We start from the raw sequence: 13121 nt of genomic DNA on the forward strand, positions 1-13121 counted from the left end.
TTTTTTTTGTTTGTTTGTTTTTGTTGTGTTTTTTTTAGAGGAACCCTGTGGGGAGCGGGGGGGCGTTGCCCTGGCTTAAACCAGGACACGGGGCTGTCTGAAGGAAGGAGAACAGGGAATATTTTAGCATGTCATAGTCATTGATTGTCTTGGAAAACTGGCATCTTGTGTATGTCTGAAGATGAATACATACTACAATTGCAAGACCATAGAAGACTGCTGAGAATTTGTTACAACTCTCCCATGTCAATTTGTTTCTTAAAGCAACAGCTCCCAGAGTCAAGTGATTCTGCAAGATCTTTTTTCCATTGTCTCCCTTTTTTAAAATCCAAGGCTGTGTGTCTCAAATTAAAGTCAACCGCCTGTGGGGAAGACTGCCACAGCCACGTGTCATGCTCCTCTGATGAAAGTTGCCGCCTCCAATAAAGGGATGACATAATGGCTCAGGAAGTAGCTCTTGGACCACCACAATTCATAATCTAGTTTCTGTTACCTGTATGGCAAGGCTGAAAAGTGCAGGTATTCAGGACCTGCTTCTGTAAGCATTGTAGTCATAGCTGCACAGGAGCAATGACCTCCCTTGGCAGGGAGGGGCAAGGCAAGCAAGAGCCCTGCCCCTACCACCTATTTGATCTTAATCTGTTGCTGCCTGAGTCAGAACAATGAGGGTTTTTCAGACTTTGTGCTGCAGTTGCTGGATTTCTTGTAAAATACATCTCCATAATAACATTACACAGGATCTACAAGAGGAGACCAGTGTCTTAAAATCCTGAAATCAACACTATGCCTCTTTCAGATATTTTGGAAGTAGATATTTTGATATGACTGTTGTAAGTGGTTCAACATGCATTTTGGAGGGTCACTAAGCAAATTACCCCTGACTAATTAAACCAGTTTTGAGTTATGCAAGCCATCTCAGAGCACAGAGAAGACTTCACTTGCACACCTTTATCCTCATACTCCATAGGCTTATAGTTGCATATAATGTAAAGGTCAAGTAGTAGAGATTTTATGCCTGGTTTGGGCCTTTCATTGTTTCTCATTACTAGTCAATAATATGATTAATTATATAATGTGCATCGTCAAGAAGAGTCAGGAAAAATGGGCATATTTCTTCATCCTCAGGAGTTTCTTTACCACTTCCAGCATAATTCACTTAGTTTTTCTACCTGTGTCCCCCACCTCCTTTTTTCTGTTCTGTGTGTGCACTTCACCACTGCAGCAATAGCTGTAACAACACAGTGCTTCGAAAATTTTCGTTTGGTTCATTGTGTACCAGTTGCTGAGAAATAAAACATTTTGATCAGCTTTTCTCTCTGGTGCTGTGCTACACAATTTAATAAGCCAATGTAGCTTTGAGGACAGAAAGAGGGCATCGCTGGGAATGTGAAGAGAAGAGGAGGAGCACATAGTCACCCCACTTCTGCTTTATGCTTTCTCCAGAATCTATTTTTCGCCCTGTTAGCAAATGGTGTCATTTGTTGCTCTAGTCCTCCCAGGCTGCTGGTGTCATGCGAGCCCCTGTGGGGCTGGGGGGGCCTGGTGCTTGGAGACCCTGGGGCTGAATGGGGAGCCTGGAGGGGAGGCCAGAGATCAGGCCGGGCACTGGGTTGTGTTTGGTTGGTGCAGGGCATGTAACAACTAGCCTGGCAGCAAGCAGTGCTGGTGAGATGCTGGAGAAGCTACTGTTCGAAGATGAGAGCTCTTAAAACGCTTGGCCAGGGCATGACAGCTGCATGACCATTAAATGCATCATTTTTCCTGTGCAGACAGGTGCTTCCAATGAACAACAGCTTGAAACTGTAGCCTTTCAAGATTCATCCAACCATTTCAAAGCTTAATTGTGAGCACTAAGACTAAGAGGAGTAAGGAGTTTCCTTGCTGCTGCTTCTGGCAGAGGTCAGGAGCCAGGTGTGAGGGGGTGGGCAGGCCCCCGGCCCACCCATCCCGCGGGCAGGGGCTTTGCCCACCGTTACCTAACGTGCCTTCCCCGAGAAGTGTGCAGGGGTGTGCGTGTGTGCACAGGCACTCAGCTGTTTCCGAAGAAGGATGCAGGAGCATCCCTACTGCTTGTCTGTAATTAGCGATTATTTCATGTCATTATAATGGGAGGGCAAGCAACAGGAAGCAAGGGGCATAAACGGAGGGAGCGTTTCCACACTCTCTCCCCAAGGAGAGCTTTACCTTTTACGAGGCAACCGGATCTCGCCTCTCAGGCTCTAGGTTTTGGGGGGCGGGGGGGTAGCAGCCGAGACCCCGCCGGGGCGGTGCTGGGGCCCTTTGTTGCCGCCCCGAAGCGGCCACGTGCAGCGGGCGAGCCCACGGGCCGGCGGGGGGTGCGGGGCGGCCGGCGGGAGGGCCGGCGGGACTTTGCCGCCCCGCCGCCGGGTGGGCGCCCCCGCCGCGCCGCAGTGGCACCGCCGCTCGCCCTGCCGCCGCGCTGCCAGCTGGAGAGGCGGGGGCGGCCCGCGGTGTCCCGGGGCGGGCCGGGAGCGGGGCGGGGGAGGCATGGCGGGGCGGGGCGGCCTGGCGGCGGTGGGGAGCCGGCGCTGATCCGGTGGCCGGCCCGGGGCATGGAGGGGGAGCGGGCGGACGGCCCCGCCGCCCTGGCGGAGAGCGGCACGTCGGAGGCGTTTGCCCAGCTGTGGGCTGACGTGATGGGCATCCTGGTGAGTGCGGCCGGGGCCGGGGGCTGGGTTGGCAGCGGGGGAGCCTGCCGTGGGACGGGGTGGGCTGCGGGGCGCCGCACCCAGCGCTGCTTCCCCAGCGCGGGCGCCGGCGCTTGGTTCGGGGCGCCGGTCTCCCCGACACCTGCCGCGGGGTTTGCCCGAGTCGGAGGGTGACCTCGCCGTGCGGGCTCCTACATCCCCGGAAAACTTCCGTGGGCAAAACCAAGTGTTGCATCAGCGACCGCTTTAGTCACAGTTGTGGCGTGAAGTTCTCCCGGCTGTCAGTGCCGGGGGGGCGGAGGTACCACGGCGGAGCAGCCCGGGTTTGGGGTGTTACCGGAGCGGACCAGACCCCGCGTCTGTTTACACCCTCACGAGCGCTTGTTTAGGCCGGTCAATGGGCGCATTGTCTCATGTTGTTCCGGCGTGTTGGTGGGTTCGGTGAAATTGGGGCGAAATGCTGGTTTGTTGCCGCCTTTACGTTCCACGCACGTGTCCGTGTGCCCCGGGCCCGGCCCGCAACGCTGCCCGGTGCCCGGCGACGCTCCCGGGGGCCGGTGGTGGAGCTCCCGTTCCCGGTAGCTTTTTGGAAAGGAGTTGGTCCGTGCCTGTCCGTGGAGTTGCTGCGCTGGTGATCTTGTGAGGAGGGACTAATCCTCGTAATTCGCTGGTTACAAACAAAAGAGATGGCCCCGCTAACAGGGGCTCGACAATTACATTGAGTGCCGACAGGACGGGTTGGATGGCAAGCCGTAAAAATACAGGAAGAGCCAATTCTTTATTTCTGCTTGCAGAGAGAGAATAATATTTACATTAGGTGCAAGATGATAATTACCAGAGAGGACTGCTACTCAGCAAAAAAACCCAAATACTAATGTTATATACCTACTGGAGCTGGCAGTTTTCCAGTGATGCAGGAATGTGGTAATCAGCACTGGAGTGCCTGTTTATTCATATTAAAAGCAAATGAATAAGCTTGATGTGTTTTAATTTTTGTTGTTAACATTTAACCAATGCACATGAAAGGATATTATGAGAAATATCTTATGGAAAACTTACATGAAATGTAACAAATGCTAAACCAGTAGGATCTAATTCAAAAGTGTTATAGAATTGAACAGATAATTTAATTACCGTTTTATGCTGCAAATTTTTTTCCACATGGATGTTATTGTTAATATTCAAACTAAGACTAAAAAAGCTGCCTCGTTCCTTTTCCTCATGGAAGTTCTCCTTTGACATGGCATTCACTTTAATAGCACCCGGCTGCGTACACTCTTTCACTGTTTTAGTCTATGAATGCAAGGAGAGTCAGTTCTGCCAGTTTGTAGGGAGCACACAGTTGGTACTTCATGAACAGTCTCTTTCTTTCTTTTTCTGGCAGGTTTCAGTACTGCATTTAGTAAGAGCAAAGTGCTATTGGATGCCTGGGAAGGAGTGTTGGAGGAGGCCAAACCAACAGCCTAAAGTGCTGGAGTTCAGTGCAGAAAAAGATCCTGATTCTCACGCAACTAATAGTTTGAATAGGTTTCTGCTGGCTGTACAAGCTAGTTTCCTTCCTGAGAAAACAGAGCTATTTATTTTTTGTTTTCTAATAAAACTAAGCTAAAGTAATTTGTCTTGGAGTTGGTCTACTTTACAGGAAGGAATCATCTTGTAGCTATGAAGTTGCTGGTTTATATTAGTCGTAAACATCACCCAGCACTATCATTTTTCCTTACTGCAGTATTTTGTGTTGTAACACAATTACAAATATTAAAAGATACCCTTGTGTTGGGTCCCAAATAATAACGTATCTAAGGGAAGACAGATGCTCTTCTCTCTGCAAGCTGACCCCTTTCTCCAGATGTAGGGCTTTAAAGGAGTTTCTAGTCTTGCGGCTGCAAAATACATCTTAATATGAAGAGAGTATAAGCTTGTTTAGTGCTCTGTTCTTACCTGAAGGCAAGGAAGAGGTTGCACCGGTGTTTTTTTTCACTGCTTGTATTTTTGGTACCTAGAGCTTTGTCCTTTTCAAACCTTTGCTGCAAAAGGCAAACAGTAAACTAGGTTAGTGGTTATCAAATGGAGGTCTACAAATGGTTGGTCATGGTCCATAAGGCCATGGCAGTTGCCTGAAGAGCTGTCTTACTTCTTTCATCTTGTCAATTAAGTGAGGGTATGGGTCTTAAATTCCTGGGTTTTAAAGTAATTAATGATCCAAAATGTTTAGGAAACACAGGAGTCGTGCACTGGGAATGGCTTTATGAACCAAGAAGTTGGTGCTGTGACAAGCTGGGTAGGTTGGTCCTGCAACAGCTTGAAAGCTACCAAGGGAATGCACCAGCAGGCAGGGAAGGGGTGGTGGGTGGGCAGGAGAGCGTATCCAGGATCTTGGGAGGGGAAAGCTACAATGAAAGCAAGAAACAAGGTGGTCATCAAAAGTTCGTTGATTGAAAGAGAGAAAATTGCATTCTTAAGCAGTGATTGTAGGATGAAACAGGTTAGAAAGGACCTCGGGCAGCATCTAGCCTAACCTTGCACTGAAGTAGAGAGAGCTCTGAGGTAAGCTTGCTTGGGGCTTTATCCAGCCTGGTCTTGAAAACCTCCAGGGACAGAAACTGCACAATCTCTCTGTGCAGCCTGTTCCACCGCTTTGTTGTTCTTACTGTGAAAAAGTTGTTCTTTGTAAAAATGATGAAATGCCTGATTCTGTTCTTCTCATACTGAAGAGTTACTAAGATGGGGAAGATGAGAGGAAGGTGTGGTCTTCCTCACACTGCCCCTGCTGGAAGCCTTGTGGGGCATGGTGATGGTCATGGTGGGGTCTTCTCTAGGTGTGAGTTTAGGAAGAGAGGCCACACAAGTCAGCCCAGGTGGTAGATTTGGTACTGCAGTTATTTAAAATACAAATTGAACTCCTGTCACTCAGTGGATAAATATATTTAATTGTTTATGTACATTCTGTACATTAGGTTCCTTAAAATAGGACCTTGTTAGGAGGAACCTGTGATGGCAGATCCCAGGTCCGGTGGGGAAGCAAATACTTCTCAAGTGGTGCTTGTAAGCAGCATATTTTATGGACACTGAAGTTGCATGATAACTCTCTCTGTACTTGACAAATATTGAGTGTACTTGCAGCTGTACTGGAATTACGGTGAAGTAAAAGCCACTTTTCCCTTTTGCACTTATTCTAATGGAAGATTCCATAGCTGCAGCTGTGGTGTAAACACCTCAAAGCTATTTATGCTGTTAATGGAGCTCACTAGATAACATAATTATACTTAAAAGCTTTTCCTTATTATGTAGCAAGCATACATGTTGGAATGTACTGGTTAATTATAATTTGCAGTGTCTCAAAGCAACAATGGATGATGGAAGTGTATTCAGGATTTAGAGAGAGATTGCAGTAGGTAGATCATGAGTACTAGTATAAAATTTCTCTGCATCTCCAAAACTCAACACCATAAAAAGGCTTATTTTTGACATAGAATCAGGTATTGATGTGGTGACAGCGAACTGCTGAAAAGTCTGAAGGTTTGTATTTGATCAGATTTGGGAACAAATTGTTATATGAAGTGAAAATAATGAACTTAATTCTTCTGAAGATGTGCTCTCAAAATATAGGCTATTTACCTTCGTATGGGGAAGACACACCAGTGCCTTTCTTATTAATGTGATGTGCTTCCTTCTTGCATACTATAGATGTAACAGGTATCTGGGTCAAATCCTGACATTAGTGAAATCACTGGCAAAACTGATCAGTTTTAACAGAGCAGGGATTTCACTAAAGAAGTCTATTTGTGAGAGGAACTTCTGTCTTTGAGGACCAAAATGCAAAAGATACAGAGGAATTTTCAAGAGATGCAATGAAATGAGAAGTCTTTCTAGCTTTTTATTTCAAAGTGATAACTAGTTTCTTTTTTCAAATTATTGAATCAATTATAACAGCTGAAAACAATTAATTTTTCCATAACACTGAAAAATATTTTGTAGTTATGCTAAGAGAAGACCAGTGTGTTCTTACCATCTGTTGTCAACTAAAGAGAAGTATTTTGAGGATAATAAAGCTCACTTGGTTTTGTACTTGGAGCTCTAATATTTACATGTATAATCTGTCTCGCTCTCTGTTTCAGTGACTATTTGAATTTCTTATCACAGTAATAAAGAAACAAACCAAAAGAGAGAAAGATGCCAACTGATAATACTGCTGTGATAACATGTAATTACATACTGGCTAACATACTTTGGGGAGAGGAATTTAATATTAAGCCAGGGAGCCTAGATATCTGGAGAGATCGGAGAAGTAGATTCCCAACTGATAAAAGCAGTCCAAGGACTGCCAGGAGGAGCTGTGGCAGCTCACACTAGCTTCAAATTTCTCCCAGGATTGCTGTTTCCTAAACCATCATTAGTTTGCCGTAACCTCCCATGGAAATATCTCTACTCCATCGCCCTCCCAGCAACTCATTTGGGTGACTATTTCTCTGGTGTCTGCTTGGCACTGAGAGGCCTCTCCAGATGAAGCTGCAGCAGCCAGCATGGCTCTACAGAAAAGCACAGGCAACCGAGCGGCTGCTACAGGTAGAACATGCTTTTGAAAATGCAGTATACTATTTTTTCTGATTTTTATTGACATATTGGCAAAATGGCTGTGGCACCGTGTAATTAGCCCCAAAAGCACTTTGGGACACTCTGATGCAAAACATTTTTATTCCATCTTCTCCTTTGGAGTGTGTTTTAAAGCCTATCCTAGCTGCAACAACAAGGATGAACCCAGTAAGGTCTGGCGTCTACTTTTCAAACTAGCAGGTAGTGTTTTTTTCTGTTTTACAAAACTGTGAAGTATATTTTGCTTTCAAATAAAGTAATCCAAATGAAGAGTGACTGACTGTCAGTTTAGTTGTTGGATTCAATTTTATATTTTAAACTTAACCTGTTGCATCTCTCTCGCCTCCATGTAAAGTTAGGCTTAGCAATGCTAATCTCTTTATGAAGACAGACAGCTCACACAGATAACCTTTGGTCTTGGCTTTTTCTTGCACATCAGGTCACATAACACAGAGGTCTCCCTCAAACAGTACAGTCTCCACAAGATCCTGTACAGTCAGAAATTATAAGGGGTTTTGGTTCTGGTGCTGTCTTCATTCTCTCTTGAAAGCAAACTTTGGGGTTCCCTGGCCTTTGCATTGCAATGGAAAAAGGGGAGATGTTCTTTGTCTGCTATGAACTGTTGTTTACTAGAGAATAACTATATACTTAAGGTAAACTGGAATGTTGGGGATAAATTCTGTTTTTCAGAGTGTTGCTGGTTTGCTGTGGCTTCCCGCTCCATTTATTGATATTTGAAAATACTTTTCCTCTTTTTTTTTTTAATGTTATGAAAGTCAACCCAGCTCTTGCTGTCTGTTAAGAGCAGTGGTGAAAAACTATTTTTTTTATATCTTGGAGGAAGTGACATTTTATGGCACTTTATAGTGATTAATCTGACTTAACCTGATGCTGTCTAGAAATTACTGTAAATCAGTCCTGGTGGCACAAGGTGCGGTGCAAACAGAGGAGTTAAGCTACTTGAGCTGGGCAGAGGGACCGGAGCAAGGTCAGTGCTGGACGTGGCATGGGCTGAGGGACAGATGAAACAGGCAGTGTCTGGGTCAGGGCAGTTAGAGTTAGCAGGGAGAAAGGACTTCCATCTTCTCCCAGACCCTAGTTGAACTGCTCCAGCTTCAGCCCTGGGCTCAACTCCTTCAGGACTTTTCCTCCAGAAGCAGTGTGGTGAGGGAGGGGCTGCTGGGGCACCCAGCCCTGCTGGTGCCTTCCCAGGTCATTCTCCCATCGTTTGGAGTCTCTGGTTGTCGCTTTTCCTTCATACAGCAGCACAGGCTTTTTCCTTTTCCACTTTCCCCATTGTCACTGTATTAATTATTATAGAGTACCTGTTGTGCCCTGGATGTAGGAGGTTCAGTAACACAGAATGAATAAGAATTACTTTGTAGTGACCCAGAAAAGTGATTTGTCACAATACCTGTTTTAATGTGGAGTGCCACCAATAATTTTCCTCTTTGAGATTGTGTGATACAGATGATGACTAATTAACCTGCTTTCTCTGTTGCCATTATTGGGAGTGGGAGAAGGAGGAAGAAGGTGGTTGTTGTGACTGCTGGAATGCTGAGGTGGCTTTGCAAGAATTTGGATTGCCAGGTGTTCCATGAGGAAGTGAAAAAAAGAAAGAACTGGGTTTAATATGGGCAAGTCTGTAACAATGAAGTTTCTCCTATGAAAGCATATTCTCCAGTACAGAAGTACATAGACGTGTGCTGTGTGATTAGACTGAGATACGAAGAGCTTTTTCTTTTTTTTTTCTTGGTATCATCAAGAGATTTAGCTGTCCCACTGACAAGAAAAAACTCCTACACAGTTCACTGAAATGCATTCAAACTCAGGAATTTGCAACAAGGATTTCCATTATGAAAAATAACTACTCTAAAAATAACAGGAGCTGACTCCAGTGCAGTAGCTGTGATGTGGGTCAGGTGTGGGCATGCTGGCTGTTTCTGGCTTACAGTAACAGCAGACCTTTCTTGTCTGCTGCCATGTTTCAAAGCCCAAAGTTATGTGCTATTTTTATTTGAAGTAATCTCCGTATACTAAAGTACTTAATGGCTTAAGGTTTTATGACACCTGGATAAGCATTTTTGAACTGTGTCCTAGGTCTAGAGGCACATTTCCTATGAAGAGTTTGAAATCGTATCACCTGTCTGGCAAACAGTTTCAAGCAGGGTATAACTGGAAATTTAGATGGACAAGCTTAAGAATATAATACAACAATTATTTATAAATCACACTTTTGGGCTTTTTTATCAAAACTACATGATAAATTGGAGAACTGGTTCCTAATATCCATGTCCTGATGCGAGTGTGATCTGGTTAGAGCAATGTTGCAGGACTGCTCTGCTACAAGCCCATTAGATGTTGATGATTTGACTTCCCTGTGGCCTGACAGAAACATGGGGATATGCTATTGAGATCAGTTTACATGATTAGGCCTCCAGATGGAAAAAATATGGTTGTTCTTATGTGCCTGGGTAAACACACACATTGAAGCTTACAAGCATGGTAATATGATTATCAGGAATATAAATACACACGTTTCTGTTTCGTTGTTACTCAATTTATGATGATATACAGTGCTTTCAGCTCTTCAGTAACAGCATGATAAAATTTTGTATCACTGTGTTCTCCACCTTCAGTATATTCTCTGTGAGAGTGTGTGCGTAAAGGAGTTTAAGTCATTATTTAATACAATAGAAAAGCAGGACTTTGTAGGTGGGCATGAGGAGAGTCAATAGATGGTAGTGAAAACAGTATCATGCTTGTTACAATATTAAATTGAGAGTACATGAGCAGTCTCTTGATTGCTGGCTGTTCCTAAACCTCTCGCAGCTGAAGATGCTTTGTGTAGTGCTGATAAGTATGATGGAAACAGATGAAGAAAAGGAGGAGAAGATAAAGGGTCTAATTTCTGCCCTGTTTACATTAAAAACTTTGCGAGTCTAAGGCACAAAGTTTATTTATACTGGACAGCGTGTCCCCGAAGTTTTAAACAAGAAAGGAAAGAGCAACTTTTGTCATTTCCTCACAAGTTCAGGTGAGTTGAGCCTCCTGGTCCTTACAGTGCCAGTACCAAGTCAGCCCAGCTGTGCAGAGCTTGCTCACTGCTCGACTGCAAACCCAGTCTAACTTGATGAAGGAAAAAAGGGATTTTAGAGCACTTACCATGAGAGCTCATTGCACCACAGTGGCACAGTTAAAAGTTCCTTCAGTGACTGTACATCCACAGCTGGAGCTTTGGTGAGAACATGTGCTAGGTCTGATTGCATAGAATTACATTGCACTTCAGGAAAAGGGCATTTTAGGCTTTTAAGGTATTTTGCTTGTCAGAATAATCTCTTACTGGTAATAATAAATACCTGTAGAAGTGATATCTCATTGCTGTATAATCTGTAGTTTTTATGTACTTACAGCTGGGGAGATGTTTGGATGTTTTGTGTTTATCTGTGTCTGTTACAGTTCTGAAACACATTCATCCTCTTCGGTTTTTGTGCTTGCAGTTTTGTAGCAGGAGCTTCCTATGTATTCCAACTCTGCTGAAAGGGTTTGTAGTGCAATCCTAGGGTTAGAGTGCAAATAGAAGATACTTGCTTTCTGCTGTTAAGTTGAGGATCGTCTGTTTTCACCATGCCCATTAGACATATTTCATGTTGTTATCAATATTACTGCATAGACTTAAATGTAGCCTTCAGCCACACAGAATAATTTTTAATACTTGTAAGTTTTGAAGCTTTCAGCCGTTGGCCAGCACAATGCAGTTTCTCTGAAATCTGACAATATATGCTTTGCATTTCAACTGAAAATGTATACTCTGCGAAGATGAAGAGAGGAAAAATCTTGGCTTATACATAAGTGTATTTGTATCCATACATGATACGCACTGCAAATTGCAGGTTGTGATTTTCACCCCTTTATTAGGCTTATTTCTCAACCTAGAATTCATAAATAACCATTGTGAAATGGGGAAAGGTGGGGACAGACTGCTCATTGTATGTTAGTCGTGGTTTCTGTCTTCAAGTTTCCATTTTCTGGATAACTGTATCTTTACTCTTCAAAAACTCAGTGCTTTAAGAGTGTGTTGTGGGAATATGTCATGTTTTATACAGAAATTGGGAAGAACAGGTTTCCACATGCATGGTTATATCAGAGGCCTAAAGATGCTGTATTTCAAAACAAAGGGTAAGGTGAGGAAATTTCTAGTTGAGCAAGCAATCAAAAGCTTGTGGTCAGCTGCCATGTTGGGCATGCCAAGAAATACAGCAGTCGATGGGCAGTGGAGCAGAGATGCTGGTATCTGTGGCACTAAGCCATGTTGACTGGTTTCTAACCTGTTCTTCATTGGATTTACATGATACTTTTATCTCAGACTGAGGACTAATTAGGTTCAGAACAGGTATTTACTTTTTGCTGTATCTCTGGCATGTAAATCTTTTTTCAGGACAGCAAACACAATGAGGAATCTTGACCACAGATGCTGTTTGTGTTTCTCTTCTCCCTGAGGTCACCTGTTATTTGCAACGGATTTTTGTGCCATTGGAAGTAAGAGCATTCTGCTTGCAGGCTGCTTGTATGCTTTGAAGAATGTTGACAGCAGGGCTAGTTTCAGGTACCACAGAGAAGACACACCGGCACTGATGTTCTTGCGTGCATGGAGCACTGGTGTGGCTGCAATAGCAGGGAGAAACCTCTCTTCCCCCACTGATGTGTTTCCTTAGGTGTATTTTCATTTCATTGGAGAAAAAAGGCTGAGTAAAGGCAGATTTCCTGCTGGTGGGGCACAATGTGAATCCCTGTACATGGCACATTCTTTGGACATTTTTCTCTGTGTTTTTACATACTGTACTTCTCTGAAGTTTCTCTGAGTTTGTGTTTTCCTTATAGAGGAAAGTGGCAAATTCTCAGGGTCTCAACTGTCCAAATTTCTCTGTTAGTGTTTCAGCTTGTGTGTGGAAGTTCCCACATTGTTCGCTGTGCACTGTACAAATGAAAATTGAAAGATGCATCTTTTTCATTATATTTTATTTTATGATTGTGTCCTGTTCATCGTTTGGAGATGTCTAGGGGAAAGGTCTGTTTTGTTTCTTGTCTCATCAGTGGAGACTACTCAGCTGTAGGTATCATTTGTCATTGTAAAATGTTTGTCAGTCTTTATAAGTTTTGTTTTCCTTGTTAATTACTGTTACTTTTATTCGGAGTGTTTCACAGTGAGGCATGGCATCTCATCCTGTGTTATCCCTCTCCGCTGTGGTGGTGTGTTCTGTTGTGTACCAAACTGAAGGAATACTGGGATGGCTTGGCTTGGTAAATATTTCTTGCTCAGCCTAGATCCAGCAATGTATTGTTTAGATTTTGCATCCGGGAGTGAGTACGTACGTGCAGATGGATGAAATTTTTAAAACCTAAGCTTTGCACGATAGCTATCTAAACTCAGGAAGTTAACAGAGAACGTAAGGTCAAGGACTTAATCAAAATGTTGGCATGAAAATGAAGAGTTGCTTCATACCACATATGGCATGTGTTCATCTGTAAATGAGAATGGAAAGGGATGCTTCTGCACATCCTTGTTACAGACCTGTTCGTTTTAAGTCTCACTGTGTTTGGTCAATGTGGAGATTGAGTTCTGAATTGCCTAAGTGGAGAGAAAAGAACAAGGTGGATGTTCACAACGTTGTTTTTTCTGTCAGATAGAACCGTACATTCTTCAAGTAATTTTTGCCAAATTACTTGTGGTTTTTAATCCTCACAAAGATTATACAAATTTTCATTTTTCAGCAGCCAAACCTAATTACTGCAAAGGGCTTACAATTTAAATATCTATCTGTAAACTGCCATGAAATAGTGAGAGGGAGGTAGTGAAGTATG

The 13121-nt window shown here is 43.8% G+C and overlaps 1 protein-coding gene across 4 annotated transcripts in view; it reads left to right on the plus strand.

Moving 5' to 3' along the window:
- LOC127382222 (SAM and SH3 domain-containing protein 1-like) overlaps positions 1-13121 on the plus strand; it is a 555361-nt gene that overhangs the window by 428928 nt on the left and 113312 nt on the right. The window contains exon 1 of one of the 4 annotated variants that reach the window (XM_051613540.1): positions 2585-2669. The exons of the other annotated variants lie outside the window; for them this stretch is intronic. Within the exon in view, the coding sequence (XP_051469500.1) occupies positions 2658-2669 (12 nt within the window). The 5' untranslated portion in view covers positions 2585-2657. Of the gene's footprint in view, positions 1-2584; positions 2670-13121 lie in introns of those variants that run through there. 4 annotated transcript variants of the gene reach the window in all.

The sequence above is a fragment of the Apus apus genome, chromosome 3, assembly GCF_020740795.1.
Source record: "Apus apus isolate bApuApu2 chromosome 3, bApuApu2.pri.cur, whole genome shotgun sequence".
Classification (NCBI taxonomy): domain Eukaryota; kingdom Metazoa; phylum Chordata; class Aves; order Apodiformes; family Apodidae; genus Apus; species Apus apus.